Genomic DNA, 26,202 nt, shown 5'->3' on the forward strand with positions numbered 1-26,202 from the left:
GTAAATGAAAAATAGCTTTCAGCTGGGGTTGGGCAACTCTTGATGACAGAGTTTGTGTGCAGACACTACCAGGAAAGAAAAGTAAGGGAAACAAACACCAAAATGCTGTTTTGCAGGTTGTGCAGGTCGGGGGCATTCCACCCCTGCACCTCTTCCCCAGCCCCCCACTCTCCGAGCCGACCCTCCCACGCACACACAGTGGAGTCGATGAAGGCTCACCTGTCATGTCCACAGGTGAGAGTATGATGGCCTTCCCCCCTCCCTCCAGGTTGACACAGTGGGCAGGTACATAAAAGACAGACCGAGGTTGCCTCTCCTCACTCGCCTGACTGAGACTCCTCCAGCCTGCAGAGACAACACACCATCCAGACCTCTTCACTCAGCACCAGCACTCCTGCCACCCACCCTGAGAACCACCAGCCATGTCCTTCATCGCCAGATCCTACGGCCCCAGGACCCTCAGCGTGTACGGGGGAGCCGGTGGTCGCGGCACCCGCATCTCCTCCTCCTCCAGCGGCAACCTCTACGGCTCGGCCGGTGGCGGTGGCGGTGGTGGTGGCGGCTTCAACCTGGCCGACTGCCTGCCGAGTGCCAACGGCCTGGACCTGCACGTGGGCGCCAACGAGAAGGCCACGCTGCAGAACCTCAACGACCGCCTGGCCTCCTACCTTGAGCGCGTGCGCACGCTGGAGAAGGAGAACCACGAGCTGGAGTGCAAGATCCGCGATTGGCTCGCGCAGCGCACGGTGGTGTGCCACGACCACTCCGGCCACTTGGTCACGATCGAAGACCTGCAGGACAAGGTGAGGTGGGGCGTGGAGACTCAGGATGGAGGGACTGGGTGGAGCCATAGAGAACACAGATAGTCAGATAGACAGACAGATTGCAAGTTAGCAATCTTTTATATAGCAAGTTTAAACATAACAGAGGTTGACACGAAATTCTGTAAATATACTATGAATGTATATAATATGAATAACTAGATAGTCAGAATCCTCCAGAGCTCAGAGAAAGCTAGCAGTGAGAATTAGCCTCTAAATGACCTCTGGTAGGAGGGAAGAAGGACAGCACCAGAAGGCACCAGTAAAAACTAGGTGATAGTTTACCCCTTTAAGGCTATTGAAAATCACCGGAGTGGAACAGCTTTAATGGATTGAATTTTGTCTGTGTAGAGACTACAGGGACCCATGGCATCAGAGTGGTTGCCGAGGCGTGCCAAAACGCTTTCCAGACAGTTGAACTTGTTTAGTTTGTTTGTAGTATCAGATTTCAGGCCTTTGTGAGGGGTTGGAAGTGGGAAAGACAGATGACCAGGAAAACAAGACAAACTATTCTTGCCATGAATGTTGGTTGTTCTTGGCTTCTTATATCATGTCATTGGATTTTATATCTCAGGTCTCAAAGATAATGTCTCAAAATTAGTATAGTCATACTTGTTTCTAGTAAGAAGCTAATGCTACCAGTGACCTACAGTTTTACAGTGAAAATTGAAACGTTTTTTTTGTCCTCAGATCCGTGCTCTCACCATGGGCAATAACCAGATAGTGCTGGCCATTGACAACGCCAAGCTGGCTGCAGACGACTTCAGTGTGAAGTGAGTCTGATGGATATGTGTACCCCTATACCTGACAAAGGGGGTTTCAATGTAAACCAAAGTATGTTTGTGTGTGCGTGTGCGTGTGTGTGTATGGGTGTGTGTGTGTGTGTGTGGTGTGTGTGTGTGTGTGTGTGTGTGTGTGTGTGTGTGTGTGTGTGGGCGTGGGCGTAGGCGTGGGGGTGTGTGTGCGCGTGTGTGTGGGCGTGTGTGTGTATCTGTGTGCACGCGCGTGTGTGTGTGCATGTGTGTGTATTTGAATATGAGTTTAATCACATATGATATGAGGAATGAGTTACACCTGTCTGACACCACTCACTTTTTTGGCACCTTCTCTCTCCAAAAAAAAAAAAACAGGTATGAGAACGAGATGGCCATGCGTCTGTCGGTGGAGGGGGATATCACCGGGCTGAGGAGGATCCTGGACGAGCTGAGTCTCACCCGCTCAGACATGGAGATGCAGTACGAGGGCCTGAAGGAGGAGCTGGTCTTCCTCAACAAGAACCACGCGGAGGTAAACGCCGGGAGAACCATCTCACCGTGTCCCTTCACACGGCTGCACAGACTACACTTAGACAGATGAGATATCTTGAGGCCAGTGATATTGTGAACAACTTCATTTAAAAGCAAAATTTTAAATATGTTTCAATATGTTTCTTTGGCATGACTATCTGGTGTTTATCTAAATGAAACATCCCATCTTAAAGTCAGTTCTTCCTGAATAATTCACTCATCTCTGACAATACTACTACTTCATCATCCATCTTTCCACTAAACATCTGCAGAACACACACGTCATGGCATTTAGCAATCATGAATCCATGCAAAACAAAACACCCGACAGACATCTCCTCTCGTACCTGCAATAGCGTGGATAAAACAAATGATTCATTCTTCTTTCTTCTCCATTTTTTTCTGCCCCTGAATTCCAATCCCTGCCACACCTTACAGGCCTCACTGTGTGAAGATGTGTTGCGCAAGAACTGTTTAGAGAGGGGAACCAGAGCGCATCTATCAGGGTCCTGTCACGCTCTCTAAGGCGTATTCGACTGACAGAGAGATTACTCACAGTGAGGAGTGCACTGCAGTGTGTTTTTTGTGCAAGCTCACTTAGGTTGTGAAACGGACGAGCTTTAGGTAAACTCACTTCGCTCCGTCTGTGAAACGGGCGAGCTTTAGGTAAACTCACTTCGCTCCGTCTGTGAAACGGACGACTGGCGATTTAACTCTCGGCCTCTCGAGTATTTTAGGGAACTGAGCACATCTCCAAATATGGTGAAAAAAATGGAAGCTTCCTGAGCTTTTCTGACCCAGTGGTGAAAGACATCACACAGCAGGCCACAAACTTCCCCTGTGTGGTCTGTGTGTGTGTGTGTGTGTGAGAGAGAGAGTGTGTGTGTTTGTGTGTGTGTGTGTGTGTGTGTGTGTGTGTGCGTGTGTGTGTGTGAGAGAGAGAGAGTGTGTGTGTGTGTGTTCGTGTGTGTGTGTGTGTGTGTGTGTGTGTGTGTGTGTGTGTGTGTGTGTGTGTGTGTGTATGTGTGTTTGTGTCTTTCTGTGTGTGTGTGTGTGTGTTTGTGTCTTCTGTGTGTGTGTGTGTGTGTGTGTGTGTGTGTATGTGTGTTTGTGTCTTTCTGTGTGTGTGTGTGTGTGTGTGTGTGTGTGTAAGAGAGAGTGTGTGTGTTTGTGTGTGTGTGTGTGTATGTGTGTTTGTGTCTTTCTGTGTGTGTGTGTGTGTGTGAGAGAGAGAGTGTGTGTGTGTGTGTGTTTGTGTCTTTCTCTGTGTGTGTGTGTGTGTGTGTGTGTGTGTGTGTGTGTGTGTGTGTGTGTGTGTGTGTGTGTGTGTGTGTATCTAGGGAGGGTGGCACAGAGGGGGAGTCTATTCTTATTCGTTCCTCTGTGAGCACATTTTTCCATTCTGGAAGCGAAAATGTGAAAAACAACTGAGTGTGTGACCCCCCCCCCCAACTGAGTGTGTGACCCCCCCCCCCCCCCCCCCCCCAACTGGGTGTGTGCCCCCCCCCCCCCCCCCATCCTTCCTTTCTGGTCTCTGGAGGAGGAGCACTCCCTTACATGCATGAGCTCATGTTTACCCGTTAAAACGTATGCAATGGAGGTCTTTTGCATGATCCCACACACTCACACACACACACACATACAGACCCTCTCTCTCTCTCTCACCCCTAACCCTACACACACACCCCACCCCACCCCCCGTGCAGTACACACACACACACACACACACACACACACACACACACACAACCCTCATTTGAACTTGGACACTAAAACCCCCTTTGTCAGATATAATTTAATTAAGACAGTCTGTCATGAATTAAAGTCGTGCTCTCTGCATTCCTGGAACATATGTCACATTTTTTTGTTAGGACTCACCAGAGATTGACACCAGATCATTGTTACTGCACTGATGGTCTCTCCCTTTCACAAAGCATAAACATTTGAGACCAGCACAGGTGACTGAATGATCCTGTAAAGTGTTCTCTGCCAGCAAAACTGCTGCTTGTTTAACTCTCACTGCTCCGGAGGCCCTTCTGTAAGACCTAGAGATCATTATGGGGTGTTAAATGTGGTGACCTCTTTGACCCCTGCACAGGAGCTGGCCGTTGCAAGGACTCAGGTCGGTGGGCAGGTCAATGTGGAGGTGGATGCGGCGCCCTCTACAGACCTTAACCTGGCCATGCAGGAGATCAGGGAGCACTACGAGGCTGTGGCCGCCAAGAACCGCCGCGACCTGGAGGCCTGGTACCAGACCAAGGTGAATTTGTGACCGTCACTGTCACTGCAATGTTCTACGTTATTTCAATTTGTATGGCATCGTTACTCAAGACAGATGTAATGTACAGGTGTACTGTGCTATGTACTGTGAAGCTCAGTCTCTAGAGCAGTGTGACACTAAAGTCGCAGGTTCTATTCCCAGGGAGCCTTAATGCATTCATACAATACTGTAGATTGCTTTAGATAAAACCATCGGCTAAATCGAGAAATGCAGACCCCTAATCCTCCGAGGTGATAAACTCAGCATGACCTGTCGTGAAGTTTGACGTGTCTTGTATTTCATGGTGGTGTTCTGAGGCAAGGCATTCGGCGTAAAACCTCGGAGTGATGACTCGACTCACGTGTTCAATTTCTACCCAGATGTCCACAGTGGAGCAGGAGGTTGTCACCCAGAACGAGGGCCTGATGCTCTACCGCACCGAGTTGAAGGAGCTCAAGAGCACCTTCCAGAGGCTGCAGATTGAACTGCAGTCCCACCTCAGCATGGTAGGCCTCCTACACCCATGCTTACACACAAATGCACACACACACACACACACACACACACACAGGTATTATGTGCAGAGGCATAGATAGTGTGTATACATTAGATTATCTAGACTGACTAAATGTGTATTCTGCTGGCCATTCTTTCATCAGTGGCATATAAAAGGACATGAGTCATCACCGTCTGACTCATTCAAACCAAAGTACACATGAATTGAAACCTTCAGTGCCCAGTTTGAGAAGTAAAAAAAAGCCTATCGTTAACATGTGGAGGCATTACGGGTTGCGGCTGGAAGCCTGCTTTGAGTTTGAACAAAGTGGCATGGAACTGAAAACCACGGCAGCTTATTGTGTCTTGGACGAGATGCAGGAAAACTTTCGCATTTTGCCATACAAAAAAACAGTGGCAAACTCAAAAACAAGAGCGAGTCTGTTTTGTCTGCGGAACATGGCCCAAACACAGTGCGCCATACAGTCTATGTTCCACTGCGTTTACACCCTTTACGAGCCCATACGGAACAGATTAAGTGATGGGAGCAGGCGAACACTGAGGTGATTTAACAAATGGATGGTGCCATGTTCCACTTTATTAGCGGGTGACATTTAATTAAGCGAATGGCTAAAGGTCCCCTCGTTGTTTCCTCCTACAGAAAAACTCGCTGGAATGCACGCTGGCTGAGACTCAGGAGCGCTACTCTTGCCAGCTGGACAGCTTGCAGGCTACCGTGAGCGGACTGGAGGCACAGCTCAGCCAGCTCCACGCCAACATCGACAGAACCCGGCAGGACTACGACCAGCTGCTGGACATCAAGACCAGGCTGGAGAGGGAGATCGCAGAGTACAGGAGGCTGCTGGACGGAGAAGAGAGGTGAGGGCCGAATACCATGAGCTCGTGGGAAGTGTAGTCTTTAGGGAAGCATACATCTTCATCAATAGATCACTATTGTATTTTCTAGCTTTAGTTCCCGTGCATTTCGATTGATTACATTTCATATGATTACTTTAAATATTCATCAAACAACATTGTATATATCCATGATGTCCATGATGTTATAATGTACCGTTACTAAGTCCCTTCTCCCCTTTTCTTTATCTTTTCATTCACAGCGAAACTCAAAGTAAGTATTTTCATATTTATACACTCTATATGTCTTTCTGTTTTAGTCACTTCCGTTTCGTTTCGTTATGTTAGTTATAGTGTGATCATGACCTATAAGTGCACTTATAAGTACTTATTTTCACCGAAAAAAAACAGTTGGTGGTACTGATACGAATATAAGTTGGAAACAACTGGAGTAAACATCCTGACCAAGTTAATGTGTTTTCATCCCTAGTTGTAACCAAGACCATCACTGTCGTGGAAACCATTGTGGATGGAAGAATTGTGGAATCCAGCAAGACTGTCGACATCGATGTGCAGTCGGATAATGATGATGACTAAGTATAAGCAGAAAATTCAATAAAGTGGCTCTGCTTCAATACCTAAAAAACGTTTCCCGGTCTCTTTTCTGAACATTTGTATGGGTTATATTGGTATAACAGATCACAGCGGTGTTGGTTTGTTGCATTATAAAAATGAAATGGCTGTGCGCTAATTGAGAAGGTGATGGCAGTTGTGAAATGGTTTGAAAAGGTCAGGAAGGAAGTCTTGAACTTGGTGTAACTATAATACAACACTTCACATTTCAAATTAAGGATTTGAACACTTGGAATATTAAGTATAGATTAAGTTTATATAGTTATTGTTATAGTATCGTATATCATAATCACAATATCATATCAACAATGATAGTGTATGGGCTCCATTGTTATTGTATGGTATATCATGATAGGGTGTGTGTCATATTATTTCCCACAATTGTGGCATTATCCAATGTAAACCCAGCTACCAGACTAAAACTAAATTTACCAATTGAACTGAAAAGAAACTGAAACGGAACTGAAACTCATTTAAATGTAGCCTATTCTAAATTGAAAGAATGTATCCATGGAATAAGATTCATGAAGAAATAACACAAGGAAAACCAAATTGGTTTAAGGTGTGCGAGTAGTCCTGTTTATTAACTCTCTGTTACAGATGAAACACTTTCAGCTCAGTTGATGTTTTGATGTTTTGATGTTTGCGAGGATCAGAGATCGCAGGGCTGCTCAATCACTGATGGAGGACACCACCTTCCCATCCACCACCTCTTCAACGATGGTCCTCACCTTGACTGTACTGGTGGAGGTGACCCCAGAGGAAGTGATGAGGCTGAAGAGGGGAAGAATGCTTTTAGAATTACTGAGCGGTTAAAGTAAAGTATAGGACATGTAATGCAAATCACATCAAGGTCAATCATTTTCAGCGTTGTGCACTGTTCATGCAGCGCCGATGTCGCTAGGTGACATCTGAGATCTTACTCTACTCACAAACAGGAGAACGCATTACGCTGCTACACTGTTTCTCCCTCAGTTACTCCTCCAAACATTTGAATGTGACACACCAAACCATCAATCCACTCATCCTCAACTCGGCATACCCAGTGTCCTTAACCCTCGTCTTCAGCGAATACTTCCCATACTTCCCATTCCCATTCCCATACTTCCCATTCACTTCTCCTGGACCTTCTCCACCAACAGTTCCATCCCTCTCTTTCACTCTCCATTTACTCACCTCTCCCCCCCCCCCACCCCCCCATCCCAACCCTTCTCCACACGCTTCTCCCACCCACCTGCTAGTCTCTCCGTCCATCAGCCTCCTGTACTCGGCGATCTCCATCTCCAGCCTGGTCTTGATGTCCAGCAGCATCTTGTACTCCTGGCCCTGGCTCTCGATGTTGCTGCGCATCTGCGTCAGCTGCTCCTCCATGCTTGTCACTTGACCCTGGAGCCCGGTTAGCATCATGGAGTAGCGGCCCTCCGTGTCCCCCAGGGTGCCCTCCAGGGAGGCTTTCTACGAGGACGGGCACGGGGTTGAGAACAAGATGGTATAAGAGAAAAATGGAGACAAAAGGCCATTATGTAGAGAGTAGAATGAAGGGAGTCAAAGGCTGAGAGAAGTGAAAGGACAGGGGTAAGGGAGGAAGGATGGATACTTAATGGATAGATGCTTAGCATGGTACATTTCTATTATTTCTATCATTTCTATTATTCTGTAGAGCTATTCAAACGCTTCCCACAGAGCGGATCAGTTACAGTAAGGCATCCATTACAGGCTCATTTTTCATGGTTTGTGTACTTGATCACTTGAGAAGGAGTTGAGTTTGCACTGATATGGTTTTTTTCGTTGTTAGCATAAAAACGGTCAGCTCTCTCTCTCTCTCTCTCTCTTACCATGCTTAGTTGTGACTGCAGTTCAATCTCCAGACCCTGGAGAGTGCGTCTGATCTCGTTGATTTCTGACTTGGACGTTTGTAAGGTCTCTGTGCTGACTGCCACCTCCTTGTTCAGTGACTCTGACTGTGGAAAGAGACAAAGATACAGGCCTCAAATGTAATTTATCAACATTAGCAGTCAAAGGGAAGTCAATGTTTAGTAATATGAATGACATCTTAAGCAATGTGAGTCACTCTTCATTGTCAATGGGGGGGGTAGCCCACGGTACCTTAGTCTGGAACCAGCTCTCTAGTTCACGTTGGTTCTTGGCAGATACACCTTCGTACTGCTCGCGGATCTCCGCCATGACGCGGCTCAGGTCCTCCTGCGGGGCGGCGTCCACCTCCACGGTGACCTGTCCGGTCATCTGAGCTCGCAAGGCCAGCAGCTCCTGTGGGTGAGACACAGATGAGACAAAGATGAGAAACAGCTGCATTCATAGCTAAACTTTAAATGAATTCTACAAAGATGAGACAAAGCGATAATCATTATGTTGTGTCCTGAAAATTAGTTTTTTTCTGCACCCTAATGTATGTCATGTTGTCAGCTAAACTTTAAATTAATCCTACAAAGATGAGAAAAAACATCTGTGCATGGGATGTTATGTTCCATTTCACTTTCTGATTTATATTGCCTACTTTGTAGTCAACCTTTCCCACATCTACTAAAGTATCTGTGCATTGGGTAGTGTGTTCTATTTTAGTTTACATGGTGGTCAGCTTTCTCTTTCTCCAGCCCTTACCTCCTCATGGTTCTTCTTGAGGTAAATGAGTTCTTCTCTCAGGCCCTCGATCTGCATCTCCAGGTCGGACCGGGTCATGGTCAGCTCGTCCAGGAGCCTCTTCAGCCCTGCGATGTCTGATTCTACCGACTGACGCATGGCCAGCTCGCTCTCATACCTGAGTGCATTCGCAGAAGCGCAGAGTTTTTAGAACCGAGGCAGCACAGAGAGTTAATCCAGAACTGTTTATGGTCATTGCTAGACTTTAGTCCTTTGGCAGTGTATGACAAGTGATTCACTGTCAGTGAGAAGCATTTTTGTGTGCTTGTTCTGACTGTAAACATGTCTTGATTTAATTAACAATGTTAAATTATGCTTCACATTATGCATTGCATTTGTTTTATTAATTCTAGAGGACTGAGGATTTACTTGGTTCTGAAGTCATCGGCAGCCAGCTTTGCGTTGTCGATGCTCAGGTAAATTCCTCCATTGAAACGGGTGGCTTGCTGGATCTGGAGATTTTGAGGAATTTAACAAGCTGTTATTTCCTTTCCTTTCAGCAGGGGTCAGTGTTGCACCAAGTTAAACTATGATTAATTGTACTAAAGTTAACACAATTAACAATATACTGAGAAAAGTTTTGTCACTATACAGTGTAACGGACTAGACACAATCATGCACCCATGAGATGCACACAGAATGGTACCTTGTCCTGCAGGTCGCCGATGGTGGCGTAGAAGGCAGAGTAGTCCCGGGCCGTGGGGGAGGTCTTGCTCTCCAGGAACTGACGGATCTTCAGCTCCAGCTCGGCGTTGGCCTGCTCCAGAGACTTCACCTTGTCCAGGTAGGTGGCCAGGCGGTCGTTCAGGTTCTGCATGGTGGCCTTCTCGCTCACATTCGCTTGTAAGCTGGTGTCAATACAACCTCCACTGCCAAAGCCGTAGCCGCCACCGCCACCACCACCACTGCCAAAGCCGTAGCCGCCACCGCCACCACCACCACCACCAGAGCCAAAGCAGGATTGGGAGATCCGCACACCTGAGCCCCCTGCGCCCCCATACACGCTGCCGGCCCTCATGGAACTGATGCGCCCACCGCCCATGCCTCCCATGCCACCCATGCCTCCCATGCCGCTGGAAACCATGGAGACGCGTGAGGAGGTCATGGGCCCGCCCTTCATGGAGCCGCCTGAGGAGACGAAGCTACGGCTGCTGTAGGAGCTCATGGCTGCTGCTGCTGGAGTGTGGAGAGAGAAGTGTGCCTCAGACCGGAGGAGAGGAGAAGAGAGGAGAGGAGAGAGACACTGGAGTAGCGGAGGTCTGGATGCCAGGTGTTTTTATGCTTCAAGAAGAGAGGGAGGAGGGAGGAGGCAGGATGGGTGGTGGAGGTGGGAGGTGGGTAAGTAGCAGGAGGGGTTTTGGTGGAAGGGTGTGATGAGGGGCGGTGGACCGATGAATGGAAGAAAGAATGGAAGGAAGAAGAAAGAGTGACATCATTCTCCACCCTGATTGATGCCCTGCGGGGAAAGATATCTGGCAGGTGAAACGATGTGGAGAGGTGAAGGTGCTGTGACGGTGGAAAGAGGTGCACAGGTGTGTGTGTGTGTGTGTGTGTGTGTGTGCAAGTAGGTGTGTGAGTGTGTATGTGTTTGAATGCATTTGTGTGTGTGTGTGAGTGTGTGCAAGTGTGCTTGTGTGTGCACATATGCATCTACCTGTGTGCTTTTGTGTGTGTGTCTGTGCAAGGCGGCGTGTGCATGCACATATGCGCCTCCCTGTGTTTGTGTGTGTGTGTGTGTGTGCGTGTGCGTGTGTGCACATGTGTAAGTCAATGTGCATGCGTGTGCAAACTCTGCTTTTTTTCGCCCGGTGCTCATTGCTCTTTCCAAATGACTGAAGGGATAAACACACGATTGCAATTACACCCAGCATCACAAAAGCAAAAAACACACACACACACACACACAGTTGGACCCAACTCCTCTCTCCATGCTTGCACACACATGTGCACAACAATTGCACATTGACATCCACATGCACCACGGGTGTGTTCAAAAGCACCAAACAAATCTCAAAACACACCCCAAACACAGTTTATAGCACTGGGTGAGTTTCTGGTAAATATACAAGAATTGGCACTAAGCTTGCAACTGTGGCTTGCCTGAGGGCAAGGGTCCATTTATCAGTACTCAAATATTGACATTTGCTTGACATACAAAGCTCGAGAATTAAGAATCCTCTACAGTCAACTACAGCTTGATTGGCAGCTCAATTCATGCATGTTCTGTTGCCAAGGCTACCTCCAGCTGGAATAAATCAACAGTCATAAACTGTGAATTCAAAACACTCAAGGCAGGAGTCAGAGCCAGCACCATCAGAACAAACCCTGCTTTGTCTCAAGGAGGAAAGGAGGAAAAGGCGCTGTGTTCTTTTCCATAGCAATCTTTTCACTTGTAAACTTTTTGCCACTTTAAACAACTATTATGTAAGATTGGTCCTTTACGCACAACAGTACTCTGTGGATCTGTCACGTCTGAAGAATCGGAATGCACAGGCTTGTCATTTATTTATTAACAGATTCATTGATCCATTCCCCACTCATATCTTTAAAATGTAAATCATTGATGTGAAACTTTAGATCGCTACTTTTTAACGTAAACATTAGCCTACTTTTCTTTTAGGTTAGGCTTTTAAGGGACAAAAACATGAGCCACAAACTCTTCCCCTGAGTGTAAAGTTTCAGCAGAAGGGAGGGGGGAAGAAGGGATGCAGAGACACTGCAGAGGGAGAGGAAGTCACATCATACCCGTGAGTTCGGCTCCGCAAGCAGACCAGGCATCTAGCCAGGGGTAAATTTCCACAAATGCCCCTCTGGATGTGCCATGCCAGGGGTGGATTGCGCAGCGTTGGCTCTGCGCTACGGCATGCTGTTGCTTGTTGTGCTAGGTGCTTGTCCCTGTGGAAATCTGAGATCAGTTTATGGTGAATAAAAACACACGCACATTTGGTTGGTGCTTGAATGTGGTCCTGTGAGCTTACTTCCTCTAGTCATTTGTCATTCATCTCATCAACTTGGGTATCATGTATCACGGTTTGACTTTGTTGTTGTTATATAAGTTTAGTTTCATAGAATACTTTCAAATACTTACAAAAGGCCACAAGTTTCATTGTACTATGTAATTACCAATGAAGACATAAGGGGGGGGGGGGGGGGGGGTATATAACACAGCACATCCCGAGTACAGGTCCCTCAAACTCGTGTGTGTCACAGTGACTACGTTCTACAAAGTGAGTGTGATATATACTCTCTACGTTCTACAAAGTGACTGTGTTCTACTAAGGGACTGTCTGCTACATAGCGACTGTGTTCTGCAAAGACCAGAAAAAATGTACCTGGTAACCATGCTGTTCCAAATATTTGTTTTAAATGGCAGATTCCTCTAACAGAATGACTAGCTCCTTCACCAGTGATTTGTTGCCATGCCACAAAGTAACAGTCTTGCAGTAACAGTGTCGGCTGAACCATGCACTGTTTGAATGCTTTTCGTCCAAACAGACTCCTTTGCTGCATGTTATATTTAACTGCATGTTTATTGCTCTACTTCTGTTATTTTGTAAAGTGATTAATCATCTTTATTATCCTTTTATCCTTTTCCCCATAAACGAATAGCTTGACACACCTCCCTCCAGGCCTCTGTGTTTATGTTCGAAACCTGAACTTGAAAACCAAGGTGATAACAGGCTTCAAGTGAGCAGGTGCAATCGCTGTTTGGCCTGCTTATCACAGCTGTCTTTCAACAGAGACCTCATCTATGGAACACGTCTCTATCTCCAATGTGTGCTCTGCTCAGAATAATATCTAAATAGTCTCTCTTTTGTCTTTGTATGGTGGTCCATTGTAATATATTGTTCTGTAAAGTAATGTCACAATGTAAATGTGTTTAAACCAGTCAAAAGTGACAGTGTGCTTCTATCGCTGAGTGTTATGGCATGGTATGGTATAATGCTATATAAGTTGTTAATGCATTGAAACGTTACGTCAGCATTGTTGACAATGGTAGCATGAAAGTCTGGAAATCAACCTTGTGGCCTCAATCATAAAACACTCATGGCATCTTCCATGTACATGTTTATGACATTGTTGTGTTGGTATTACGACTGAGGGTCAGGTAAAGCGTAACGTTTTTTTCTCTTTGTATGTGTACAATATACAGACACAATACTTCTATGTAATACATAACTTTAATAGTTTGTAAAAAGTTGTTGACAAAAACTGCCTGCTCAACAATGCCCTTTCGAATCACCAGCAAGTTTTTTCATGTCACGTTATTTTGTTGTGGTGATAGCAGGTTGTTTATCATTGTTTCGAAAGTACTACTGACACAGGGAGTTTCGAGGAGCACATACCAGAATGTTTCGAGCACCATGTTGGACTGACAGCTCTGACTTGAAACAAGGGACTCTTTGTTTGTTTTTTGGACTCTCGAAACTTAACAGGGTTCGCTAACATGACAGCACACTTGACTTGAACTGGTTTTTCAGGCCTTCTATTAGGCGATGATACATAAAAAAGCCTCTGAACAGTTTGGTGGAAGTAAACCCATACATGATATTTGATAAAGGGTGCTAACTTTCTGTGGTCTGCAAGGGTGTGTCATAGTTGAGCAATTGCCTAATAAATCATCTAAGGCACTGATGTGTGTCCTGACAAATCTTTCAGGGTGAACCTACAACAACGAATGAAACTCTGAGAGGAGTTAGGCACTTCAAGATAATGAAGCTTATTCTTCATGATAATGAAGCTTATTCTTCATGATAATTAAACTTATTCTTCATGATAATTAAACTTATTCTTTCATGGCTTTTGCCTGTAAAGGCATTCTGCCCTTCAGTAGTACATTTCTCTCTGTGTGTGTGTGTGTGTGTGTGTGTGTGTGTGTGTGTGTGTGTGTGTGTGTGTGTGTGTGTGTGTGTGTGTGTGTGTGTGTGTGTGTGTGTGTGTGTGTGTGCATATGAAGGCATAGTGTGTGCAGAAACCCTCATTCAGCCTCTGATGTTTTCCCAATGCAGAATTAAACCGAGACCTAAAGCTAATGATGCCACATGCCAGCATCACCTTGTGCAGGAAATTAAGGTTCTCTATGCCCACAACTTCACCTTGTCTTGGTGTTGTGCAATTGTCACACCTTCAGTTCTGAATTTCACATGGAATATTTCACACGTCCGTCCAGTTGGATCTGAGAAATGTGTGACGCCTCACTGATGTATAACACAGAACACTTGTGTAAAGCAGCCACGATTTAACACTTTATCACTTGTAAGTTTTTATTGGCGACTAGTTTGGGTACCATCTTCAATTTCTTCTTGAGCGCATAAACACACACATGGTGTTCGTTGTAGCCATTCAGGCTATGCTCTACGTGGTTCTGTGATCCGGGGCAGAACACGCCATGAAAATGTAAAGCAAACAAAAAAAACTAAAAGTTAGTATCAGTGTATCAATGTCAACTGTGCAGTTGGTTGCCAGGTTTGCCAGGTTTCCCATTCCTTTTAGGTAGTTAGCTCGCTAGTCTTACACCAAAACTCCACTCTATTGCTTCAATACATCACTGTCCTTTTAAAATAGCGTTATGCAGATTTGGTCTAAAATGAGTGCCATAACTAGGTAACAGGAAACACACTTGCCTTGCCAACACCTTTAACAGCACAGTTGTGACTGATAAAGGCGGGCTAGCTCGCTAACTGATACATTTTGGTGACATATTCAGCGACCTCATGCTACTATCCTTACTTCTTGGTGGGGTTTTTAATATGGAGCGCAAAACTACTCAGTGAAAAAAAAGCTTGGGCCGCTTACGGGGACGCCAGATTTCTCCTTCATTTGACCATGTCTCATCAAAATGACCTTGAAGATGATTTGAGAACTATGTTGCTTTAATATTAAGGAGTTAAGCCCTGCTCATTGAACTGTGAGGGTGGCACTGCATGACACCACATTTGCTATGGCCACCTTCAGTAAGCTGTTACGAATAAAAAGTGCAGCACAGTATCATATATCTGTCTACTGTACCTGCAGTGATTCCAAATAACAGTATCAGTTGCTCAATATCCATGAGGCCATAGAGTACCACACCCTATCTGTTTCCTTTGGAGAGGAACCCGAGGGATTGAGAATATCTTACCCTTGAGTTATTGTGGGATTTGTGCCTTGCAGAGATATTTAGCTAAATTGTGTCAAATGACTAGTGGTTAAAAGTCAGTTGGACAATTAACATTCTGGTAGTTAAGTCTGTGTTCAATGGAGTTCAACTGAGCACTGTCTCCTCAGGGCATCTTGTCTTATTTCCTTCCTCAAAGGTAATTATACAATGCGTCAGTATTTGATTACAGTCCATTGGTAACAGGGACAGTAAGTGTAAAGTCAACTTCAGACCTGCTGAAGCAGAACAGATATCGGCGCAGAGCAGCATTTAAAAGAGCTTCCTGTGTGCTGTGATTGCCTTGGAGATGTTCACCATCATAATTTGCTTCTGCTTGTGACCCTGTGTCCGCTTGTGTGCATGAAGTGCTTGTGTGTAGGCTACACCTTCTGAAAAAATGCCCTAAAAGATTATGACAAAAAGATGCAAAGTGAGAGATGTTAATTACATACTGCAGCTCAAATTACTGTTGCCTACTTTAACACCATGCTTCACCGATGGAAATGATTCTTCCTGTGCCATTTTGCCATGACATGCCTTTTCGTGACACACAACCACATCTCCAGGGTCCCCAAAGGAGCCACACCCATGATTCACACAATAAAAAGCCAAGTGTTGAAAGGTAAAGAGGTTCTTTTTTTTTCTTCCTCACCTGCTGGTATTGATGTTGTTTCTGCGGTGCACCGATGGTGACTCAGGAGCTGGTTAACCCTCACAGCCATGATGGTTTGAAACTGGTTCTCACTGGTTCCTGCCGGTTCTTGTTCAAGTGGTTCGGCGCCCTGGAGCAGTCCAGCTTAAGATGTGTTTATGCCTGGATTGCCACGTACTTGGTACATGATAGATGTCATGACAGATGCATTTTGGCAGCCATGCTTACTGATGATTGTAAGGTGCAGGGTTAACCATATGTGGACCAGGAGGTATAGATTTTAGGTTTTGATTCAATATGTACAGAGTAATGATCTTTGTAGACCCTCAGAATGGCAATGTGTCATTCAATGTGTCAAGTTACAAGTCAAGTTAGTTTGTATTGTAATTAATCACTAATGTTGTGACATTAGATTGCACTCAACCATCATTGTAGTTGATGTGATGCTAAAACAAATAGTGTATGGCAATTTGGTAGCTCTAGGTAAAAAGTCTAGTGGCAGTCTTGTGTTAAACAAGGTTAAGAATGATCAATCAACAATGTACATTTCCAGGCATAGCAGCAGGAGACAAACTCATTCATACAAGTGAATATTCAGGCAAAGTGTGACACTTTAGCATGACGTTCAATCAAAGTAATGTCAGAGTGATGTTTTCTAAACAAAGTTTGAGAGGAGCCCAAAGGGATGATTGACAGCTGTCACTCACCCCACTTCCGCTTCCTACCTTTCTACATGTCTTACCTGTCCACTACATCACACGCTGTGGTACTATCTTTCTACAGCTTTGTGTTAATATGAAATAAAAGTCGTCAATAGACAAATAATTATTGTTTACGTGGCACCACAGTTTTGCTTGATTTTCAAAGCACTGGAGAAGCATAAACATCCATTATAACATAAATGGCATTTGTAAGATGGGAGTGTCACATGTTTGTATGTGCACGCAGGAACACATTGTGCTCTGTACTTCTGCATGCCTTTCTGACAATGTTGTAATCTTCACCATGTAAATTGGGTTGGAAATCTTATTTGATGTGCCTCCTGCATCAGAGAATATGGTAAACAGTGCATAGGCACCTTTTAAAGACAAAAATACACTATAAACTGCACACCCACTGTAAAGAAACCATCCCTTTGCCGTTCAAGGGCATCTCCATGTGGTAGAAAGCATTATAACACCTGAAAGCATTATAACACCTGAAAGGCTGTTTTATCCTGCTTGTTTGAGTTTTCCTTTCCTTAAAGCTTTCCTTCACTGTCCCTTTTTTTTTAGTTTATTATATCAAATGTGTAAACATGTGTCTCCACATGCTCTTTATAACTGCCAAACAATTTGCATGAGAGTGCAAACATTCTCGTAAATCCTCATGAATCAATCAGGCGCTGATGTTTGTCCAGACAAGTGAACCCGCAAACAACAAATGAAACATTGAGAAGAGTTAGGCAATGAGAGTACTTCATGATAATGAAGCTTATTCTTTCATGGCTTTTGCCTGTGAAGGCACGTGTGTGTGCGTGTGTGTGTGTATGTGTGTGTGTGTCTATATGTGTGCGTGTGTGTGTCTGTGTGTCTGTGTGTGTGTGTGTGTGTGTGTGTGTTTTACTCTGGCCACTGGCACTGGGCGCTGTGACTCATCGGAAAAACAGGCCTTTAATTAGTCATAAGCACCCTGGCAAGGATCCAACTTGCCCCTGCTACCATTGAGCCACCCTTTAATTCTCTGAGTTTACCCCTGTTACCATTGAGCCACCCTTTAGTAGTAAATCTCTGAGGTTGGCCATGCTTACAGCTTTGTGTATGTGTGTTTTTGTCAGGGTGGTTAAGATTCATACTGTGATCAGGTCAATAAATTATGTTTTGCATTGGCATTCTCTTGATCAACATTGGCCATAGTAGGTACCATCTATACAGTATCAACTACAACATTTAGTATTACTTCAAGGAAGATTGAGCTTATTCAGCAAAGATGTAAAGTTTAATTCATCAGTAAACATGAGAAACATTAAACTGCAGTATTGAACACCAGATTTCTATTAGTGTAGTGTTTAACATTATGAGAAGTTGCTGATGTAACACTGTTTATCAGTTTAAAAAAGCGTTAGGTGATTGTCCTTATTTTAAACTTAACGCAAAGCATTAACAGGACAATGTAACAGGGGATAATATAACAGGGAACTGTAGCCTCCTCGCCAGCGCATTTTCTTTTCGCTAATGTACAGTTCACTCATTCGTCTTGCTTAGTAACAAAGGAAAATGTGAAAAGTGCACACTGTTTGATTTTTCGCGAACTGATGAGAAACAACACGATGTAAGAGGGGGAAATGAATCGAGGAGAAAGAGCTATCACATCGCACTTCTTCTAAAAGCGTGCGCTGACAGGTTACCTGTCACGGTTTAGGTGTGGCGGTAAGGAATGCGCAGCCAGCAGCTGCAATGTTCTACCGTAGACCGTAGTGGCATATAGATGTATTTCACCCACCAAGTCTTTTAGTACGCTGTGCTGTTAAGACTATTAAGACAGGCCGTTTGTTCAAAACTGTTATGAGATGGCTTCAGTAGCCAGATATGAGTTGGTTGTGGAGATAATGCTATTGCAACAATAACAATATGAAGCTGTGGTAGGTAAGCGGGGTAGACGCTGTGGTAGATTAATTATCAGGGTGTTTGTTTTTTCCCTGCTGTTTTTCTGTTTGCCTAGTGTGTACTAAGGGCTTTTCCACTCTCTTTCTTTCAATACAAAGTGCCTCCTTTTCACATGCATGGTACGCCTATTCTGTACAGGTAATCTCAAGTGGGCTGATCTGTTTACCTATGTATCGCGCACTTCGCCAAGTTCAAAGCTCTGCTTCTTTCTCTCCTGAGCCCGAACTACTCACACTCACCATTCAAATCACAGGCAACACCCCTCACAAGATTATTGCCTTTTACGGTGTGAAAGACAGTCACCGGACATGATTGAATGCATGCTACAATTAACCCCATCTAACGAATATCAATTCCTTGCATTTGATCCTTGTTGGGGCAAGTTTGACTCCCTGAACCTCAATCAGAATTGTACAGATGGCTTAAGGGATGTATCTGTTAATTCACTTTTTTGGCATCTAGGATAGTTTCCCTCCCTGTCTTTCTGTGTGCTATTTGGTATGGTGCTGCTTTTTGAACTTGCATCAACTGTTACAGCCCCCAGTCTCTATGCTCAGACCTGCTACACTATCTAGCCCAGATGTATGTCTCATATATTATACCATACTACGCCTAGCTGTCACAGTGCTGTAAATCTGTTTTAATATGCACAGCCTCTCTCTCTCTCTTTCTCTCTCTCTCTCTCTCTCTCTCTCTATCTCTCTCTCTCTCTGTGAGAGAGAGTGTGTAGGTGTTTGTGTGTGCAATTTTAGTGTAACAGATTCATTAATCTCTGTCAACTCCAAAAGTGTCTCAGAGGTCAAACTAAGTTTTTTTCAGTTTCGTTCTGTTTTTTAAACATCTTCACTCAAGTTCATGTATACGAAGAGAGACCATATGTAGGCTTGTATGTTCATCCAACATGTTGGCCGATTTTATTTTGCAACTAACACATAAAGTTTAGATTATATATTTATGTTTACATAAACAAGATTGTAGTGGTGCCTGTGTGACCAGATGTAGTGATGCAACCAAAGGAGATGGAGACCAAACTGATGACTGACTACTAGAGATGATATACTAGGGGTGCTCAGGGTGTAGAAATTGTACACAGTAGTTGTAGTCGACTGAGAAAATTCAGTTTTCACTTTGTTTTAAGCACAATTTGTGCAAGTGTCAGTTCAGTGAAGATGAGCAAAATGAATAGTCATTAGCCGATATAAATTATGTAAATACATTTTTGATTGACAGTGACCACTTATAGCAGGCTTCTCCATAGAGTCAACTGCAGCACTTAACAGCTTATAGCATGCTTCTCCAAAGAGTCGATGCTGCTGCTGTCTGAAAAACAGGCGAGCCTGACATCTAGTGGTTATTATAGGTAATACCAAACACACACATCGATAGGGGAATTGATAAGAGCACTTTAATTTGCTGAAAAAACACTTCCAAAAATACCATAAATGTTGGCCAAATGTAGCACATTACAAAAGGAATGTTACCAGCACATACAAGGATTCCGTGTGAAATGCACGATAATCTTAACACCAAAGAACAATTTATTACAAAAATACCCTGTGTTAATAGAGGAAAACGTAGATAAGACATTCAGCTGTACCCACAAGACTCACTGTTGCATAAAGGTTGTCTTTTTCTCTGACAAGACATATATCTTAACAAAAAAGCACAGTCACAGAGTCAGAGCCTAGGCCATTTCCTGGAGCTTCTCGTCTACGGAGGAGGACACTACCACGCCGTCCACCATCTCCTCCACGATGACCTTCACCCTCCGCTGTCTGTGAGGGTTGTACTCTGAGGGGAGGAAAGAGGCAGAGACGGGAACATGATGGTGAGAATGTGATGATGTAGTTCTGCCCATATTCATATACATTTTATATAGTACAATGACAGTATGTTAACACACATAATTATAGTCCCATTCATATACCGTAACATAGAAAAAATATATATTTATATTACAGAGAAATGATATAAAAAATGTATCATGCAAGCATTGTACAGTTTTATTCTTCATAGGTTTTTCACAGACCTTTTCCATATGGGTGTATAGACTTTATGGGAACTCTTTTTAGACTGCGTCTGTTTTTTCTGACTCGTCTCGTGAGGTAATTTACACACTTACGTGATGAGTGATCATAGTTCACCACGTGGGTGTGGACGAGAGGTGCATCCAAAAAGAAAGCTAATAACGCTAGGCCTACTGGCTTTTATTCTAAGACCCAGCTCTGACCTCAGCATTTCCCTATACTTCTAGACAGACTTCCAATCCTCGTTCGAACCCCACATTTACGAGATATTTGGGTTGGTTCTGAAGATGCAATTAATAATGTAACTATTCCCATGTTATTATCTATGGTTCCCACCAACAATTACTCTCATTTCACTACAGTTTCCTCCAAATGTTAAACGGTAATACACCTCTGTCTATGCCAGGTGTTATATGTTACAGTAATATATGTCTGTGAACCAGTAGATGCTAACAAAGATGCTAACAAATGTTAACGCAAATGCGTCTGGATGAATTGATAGATGGATATATCAATCAATGAATAGATAGATGGGATATATCGATTAAAACTGATGGGGAAATTGAGCCAGGTAATGAAAAGACCTACCATCCTCCTCCTCCTCCTCAACCTCCACCACCTCAACTTTGGAGATCTCCTTGGTTGTCGTTGTGGTAACAGAGGAACTCATTGATGAAGTCATTGAGGTGGTGCTCCTGTTTGAGAGACAATACCAACATAACTGTCAAAGGCCCTCAAATATTCCATTGACCTACACAATATGACTTTTGACAAATCTGTTTGTCATGAAATTCAACATCAAGACAATTTACTGCATGTAACTAGCCCATTACATTAATACATGCCCTCTAATAACACATGAGTCAGATATCTGTCTAAGCTGATATTATGCCATTTTAACCATTTTAACCATTTTAAAAAAGTCTTCTCTGTGGCCCTACAAGTGAACCTCAGTTGAAACACTACCAGCTACCCATTGTTCCATCTGGCACTTCCTCTCATCACCATGGTTCCCTCCCTGTCTTCCGCTTCCTCTTATATTCCCATGATTCCTTTCTGTCCTGCACCTCCTCCCCCCCTCTCACCTCATGCATCCCTCTCCGTCCAGGAGCCGGCGGTACTCTGCGATCTCTATCTCCAGCCTCATCTTGATGTCCAGCAGGAGCTGGTACTCGGCGGCCTGCTGCTGGATGCTGACACTGAGCTGCTGGAGCTCGGCCTCCAGGCTGTCGATATGCAGCTGGAGCTGGCTCAGCTGCAGGCCGTAGCGGCCACCCACCTCCGACAGCTGCTGCTCCAGGCTAGATTTCTGGGGGGGGGGGGGGGGGGGGGGGTGTGGAGAGTCAGACTACTACGACAAGAGTAAGGGAGTAAGAATCTAAGGTGTGTGCATACTTAAGATGTGTGTGTGTGGAAGGAGAATGTGTGTGTGGAAGGAGAATGAGGGAGGGGAGGAGAGATGGATTGATAGAGTGGAGAAGACGTGGGGGTGTGGAGAGTCAGTGTAGTGACAAGAATAAGGAGCTGAGGATGCAGAGGGGTGAATATATCAGGGATGTACTGTGTTTGTGGTGGGAGGAAGAATGAGAGAGGGAGAGAGAGATAGTGAGAGAGAGCGGGAGACAGAAAAAGATTGTAAGTGAGAGAGAGAAAGAGCTAGTGAGAGAGAGAGAGAGAGAGAGACAAGACGAGATAGAGCCAAATAGGAAAAAAAGTAGAGAGTGACAGAGATCTACTGATAGTCAGCCTGTCACCAAATGGATACTGTTAGTGTCTCTTGGTATTGCACCTGTGTAAGGAGTCCTTGCAGCTCAATCTCCAGATTCTGGAAGGTTCTCTTTAAGTCAGTCACCTCCGTCTGAGAGGACTTGACCTCAGTGACGCTGGTGGTCACCTGGCTTCGGACCACCTCCACCTGCCCAACAGAGAAGAGGGGAAAAGGCTCAGTCCAGTCCATTCATCATCCCAGACACCCTGAGCTGTCACTCTGTTATCTTAAATATGCACACTCTGAAATGAGCCACCTGTCACTTTCACCATGCCACTGGTAATGGATATTAGTGCCGACTAGCGAAAATATCAAAAACACTTGTCATGATATGGTCGCTTGGTGTGATGGTGGTGATGATCTGTCACATAATTTGACCACGTTAGATACATCTCCAGAACCCCAGGAGTGCTTCATTTCGTTTTTGTCGTTCATGTTTTCATCAAACATAAAAGAGCCTCAGAATCAGATCCTCGTTGAAAAGAGCCTCTGAATCATGTACGCGTAGGTTGTCAGCATATGCTAGGCGGATGGAACTTTGACGCACACTTTCCACGCATTGAATGCACACACCTTCATATGTGGGGTGGGTCTGTTAAGGTTTGGTATGTCATTCAACTGTGATTCATCATAAGCAGAATGATATGTAACCATGATGACATTTGTACAAAACCCAGTTGGATTAACTGCCATTGTAGTTGTTTGACCAGGCAAACATGCAGGACATTTGCCTCATGCTTTACCGGCAGTATAGTATAAAAGGAAATATGAGATCATTTCCAACGTTCTTACGCACAAAAGTAGGTAGGTGTTGGAATTTCCTGGGCATGCCCATCTGGATTAATACTTGGGTACACACAGACACATACCTTTCATTGCCAACAGTCTACAGGAGGTGTTTGACGGTAAACAGAAGTAAGAGAAAGGTCATACATAATCACTTTTTTGCTAGAACATTTGGACAACATTTGGACTTTGCTAGAACATGCTGGACCGCATTTTTCGTTACCCAGATCCCAGTCACCCACCTTGCCCTCGAACCATTTTGAGTCTTTACCCAGATCCCAGTCACCCACCTTGCCCTCGAACCATTTTGAGTCGTTAGCCAGATCCCAGTCACCCACCTTGCCCTCAAACCATTTTTCTGCATCTCTGTGGTTCTTCTGGATCACCGCCTCATATTGTTCCCTCATCTCCCGCATAACCCTCTCCAGGTCCTGAGGGGGAGCACAGTCCAGCTCCACGTGGACAGAACCACTTTGCTGGACCCTAAGCACCTGGAGCTCCTGAAAGAGAGAGAGAGAGAGAGAGAGAGAGAGAGAGAGAGAGAGAGAAAGAGAGAGAGAATGAGTGGAACAGGTGAACAAAGTTGCATACTGCAAAACTGCATACTTGCTTCTTTTGTCCTGCTTCGGTGATCATGGTGATGAAAGTCATGTTCAACATTAGTTGGGAAATGAAGTTAAACCCTCAAACACTTTGGGTGTGCAGTGCCTCCTCTGTAATTATGTTTCATTGACAGCAATTACATCTAGTGACTACTTATTTTGTGACATGTACTTCAAAGCACACCTCATGTCATGTCATGTTCTGTCATGTCACAAAAAACCCCTAAATGATAAATGAGCATGACAGTGTGAGGTCACCCTACCTCCTCATGGTTCTTTTTGAGCCAGACCAGCTCTTCACTCAGCCCCTTGATCTGGATCTCCAGGTCTCCAAAGGCCATCTTGAGTTCTGCCAGGACCCCCTTCAGACGAGCTATGTCCGCCTCTACAGACATGCGCATGCTCACCTCATTCTCATACCTGTGGGACCATACACAGGAGAGTGTTTGTACCATATCCACAAAATTCCATTGAAATATGAATATTATTAAAGTCCTACTGTATTTTGCACATAGCAAGTATTAAATATATGACAATTCTGCTGCTCTGCAAAAAATATACATACTAGTTATAACATACATTTGTACATACAAATGACATACTAGGGTAGGGCAATATTTCATATAGATTTCTTCACTCACTTCAACTGGAAGTCCTCAGCAGCCAGAGTTGCATTATCAATATGCAGAGTTATCCTGGAATTTTCCGTAATCCTGGCCATAATCTTTCAAAGAAAGGATATGGATCTATGTTAAAGAACAGAATCTACCCATATAGCCTTAATGAAACGTCTTCCAGAGGACTATGACCAGTTTGGGTATTGCAGGCTACGTTTACGTTTACACACACACACACACACACACACACACACACACACACACACAAATGTATGTCCTGGTTTAAAGTAAGTCATAGATTACAGCTGATCAACGTTTTCACTCAAAACCATTTTGGTTAATTTCTCAAGGCAATTGTTATTTGTGTTGTCAGTTATAGACAGCTAGTACTCAACCTGTTTGCGGAGGTCTTCAATAGTGACGTTGTAGACAGTGAGGTCCTTGACGTGTACAGGAGACCTCTTCTCAAAAAAATCTTTGATCTGTAGCTCCAGTTTCCGATTTGCTGCCTCTAATGACTTTACCTGAAAAGTGTAGAAGAATTTCGTTTTTGACCAGACATTGCTAAAACCGAGGAAGAGTTTATGATTTTGTTTGTTTGTTTTTTAGGCCAGACAGTGCTAAAAGTATACTGGGCTTTATTGTAGCCTGTATAGCTGATGCCATCATATCAGTAACCATGTAGGGTTGAAGTTACCCCATTCCCCTACATAGGCTGATGTCATCATGTAAGAACCCATGTTAATAGTTACTTAAAATCTAGATATTTAAAACATTATGATCCATTAATGTTTTTCGTAGGTAAATAATATCCGCAGTTTGGATATTTGGTGCCATTTCCGAAATTAAATGTATCTCCTTTAAAACCACAGGTAAGCTGTCTTTTCTTTTCTTTTTCCCAGTTTGCAAGAGGACGGACTCTTTCTGCGTTTCAGGTGTTCTTCGTGTCCTCCTGTTTGGCTTTGAGTCATACCTTTTCGAGGTAAGATGCCAGGCGGTGGTTGAGATTTTGCATGGTGTGCTTCTCATTGACGACACACACCGCCATGTCTCCACCTGGTGCTGCCATGGAGACTGAAGACACAGCGCTGGAGATGCGCGTGCCGTATCCCCCTGCGCCTCCGTACACGCTTGGTGAGCGGCTTCCATAGGACTGGGACGCGCGCGAGCTCCCACCGCCGATTCCGGAGAAATGCATCCCAGTGGCCGATCCGAAGCGACCCAGAGCGACACCGCCGCCGCTACTGTAGTTTACGCTTCGGCTGACTCTCACAGACATTATGATTGTGGGCGTAGTTAACCTGTCCTGTCCTTCTTTCTTTTGGAAGTGCGCTCACGCCGTCCCAGTGACTTCTTTATATAGCCTCACTGGAGAAGCCTGACATTTGGCGCGTCACGTCAGTAATACCAACAACCTCTTTAATGCAACTAATCTCTGTGTGGGTGCTTAACTTGCGTCACTTTTTCAGTGATTAATCGCATTGTTAAACCTCAAAGAATGACAGTCCCGAATCTCATGTCAACAAAAACGAATTTCAGTGAAATTATTGATGATTTCTTTGCAAGTTCCAGCACACAAGGATTGCCGAAAACGTTGAAGATGAACGTCACACTAGCAGAAATGTATCTAAAGCAAGTATGAAGTTTTCGATTATGTGGAGAAAATCGTTTCCCAGAGAAATGCAATGATATGCTTGTCAGTACAGAATCAGTTGGTTTAGTCTTGTCTGTGGCTACCTAAACTACTGCGTCAAAGAAAACATTTTCTTCTCACTGAAGCCATCAGTTACATACCATTACTGGTTGTCTGAGACAAAAAGATGATCCTGCCCTTAACTGATGGCAGACATCCATTCAGGTGACAATGTAAGGCGGCAGAGTGCAAAGACAGTTTGTCATGACTGTTCATCTCCATCACCACAGTCCTCAGATTTAAGTATTAAACTCTTAAGACAGGT

The 26,202-nt window shown here is 44.4% G+C and overlaps 3 protein-coding genes across 3 annotated transcripts; 1 reads left to right on the forward strand and 2 right to left on the reverse strand.

Moving 5' to 3' along the window:
- The first annotated feature begins 255 nt into the window (after window positions 1-255).
- Window positions 256-6,363, forward strand: krt98 (keratin 98). The gene is made up of 8 exons (XM_031562211.1): window positions 256-803; window positions 1,512-1,594; window positions 1,952-2,108; window positions 4,206-4,367; window positions 4,748-4,873; window positions 5,524-5,741; window positions 5,981-5,991; window positions 6,208-6,363. Exons 1-8 carry the CDS (start codon window positions 423-425, stop codon window positions 6,312-6,314), a joined length of 1,245 nt encoding a protein of 414 aa, XP_031418071.1. The 5' UTR covers window positions 256-422; the 3' UTR covers window positions 6,315-6,363.
- Window positions 6,364-6,920: 557 nt separating this feature from the next.
- Window positions 6,921-10,497, reverse strand: krt15 (keratin 15). The gene is made up of 7 exons (XM_012840032.3): window positions 9,655-10,497; window positions 9,378-9,460; window positions 8,970-9,126; window positions 8,457-8,618; window positions 8,186-8,311; window positions 7,585-7,805; window positions 6,921-7,124 (listed from the first exon to the last, which is right to left on the reverse strand). The coding sequence occupies exons 1-7, from the start codon at window positions 10,171-10,173 to the stop codon at window positions 7,022-7,024; spliced, it is 1,371 nt and encodes a 456-aa protein (XP_012695486.1). The 5' UTR covers window positions 10,174-10,497; the 3' UTR covers window positions 6,921-7,021.
- A 9,631-nt stretch (window positions 10,498-20,128) lies between these two features.
- krt99 (keratin 99) lies at window positions 20,129-25,523 on the reverse strand. Its single transcript, XM_031561741.1, has 9 exons — window positions 25,218-25,523; window positions 24,640-24,768; window positions 24,269-24,351; window positions 23,891-24,047; window positions 23,364-23,525; window positions 22,261-22,386; window positions 21,557-21,780; window positions 21,060-21,166; window positions 20,129-20,235 (listed from the first exon to the last, which is right to left on the reverse strand). The coding sequence occupies exons 1-9, from the start codon at window positions 25,521-25,523 to the stop codon at window positions 20,129-20,131; spliced, it is 1,401 nt and encodes a 466-aa protein (XP_031417601.1).
- Window positions 25,524-26,202: the final 679 nt, after the last annotated feature.

The sequence above is a fragment of the Clupea harengus genome, chromosome 24 (assembly GCF_900700415.2).
Source record: "Clupea harengus chromosome 24, Ch_v2.0.2, whole genome shotgun sequence".
Taxonomy (NCBI): domain Eukaryota; kingdom Metazoa; phylum Chordata; class Actinopteri; order Clupeiformes; family Clupeidae; genus Clupea; species Clupea harengus.

Coding starts and splice junctions, on each gene's coding strand:
- krt99 (XM_031561741.1), bottom strand. CDS start 25,523: ATGTCTGTGAGAGTCAGCCGAAGCGTAAACTACAGTAGCGGCGGCGGT. Junction 24,769..25,217: donor TGGCATCTTACCTCGAAAAG/GTATGACTCAAA, acceptor TACACTTTTCAG/GTAAAGTCATTAGAGGCAGC. Junction 20,236..21,059: donor TGAGGAGGAGGAGGAGGATG/GTAGGTCTTTTC, acceptor TCCTCCCCTCAG/AGTACAACCCTCACAGACAG.
- krt15 (XM_012840032.3), bottom strand. CDS start 10,173: ATGAGCTCCTACAGCAGCCGTAGCTTCGTCTCCTCAGGCGGCTCCATG. Junction 9,461..9,654: donor TCGGCGACCTGCAGGACAAG/GTACCATTCTGT, acceptor CAAAATCTCCAG/ATCCAGCAAGCCACCCGTTT. Junction 7,806..8,185: donor TGCAGTCACAACTAAGCATG/GTAAGAGAGAGA, acceptor CCGTCCTCGTAG/AAAGCCTCCCTGGAGGGCAC.
- krt98 (XM_031562211.1), top strand. CDS start 423: ATGTCCTTCATCGCCAGATCCTACGGCCCCAGGACCCTCAGCGTGTAC. Junction 804..1,511: donor TCGAAGACCTGCAGGACAAG/GTGAGGTGGGGC, acceptor TTTTGTCCTCAG/ATCCGTGCTCTCACCATGGG. Junction 2,109..4,205: donor TCAACAAGAACCACGCGGAG/GTAAACGCCGGG, acceptor ACCCCTGCACAG/GAGCTGGCCGTTGCAAGGAC.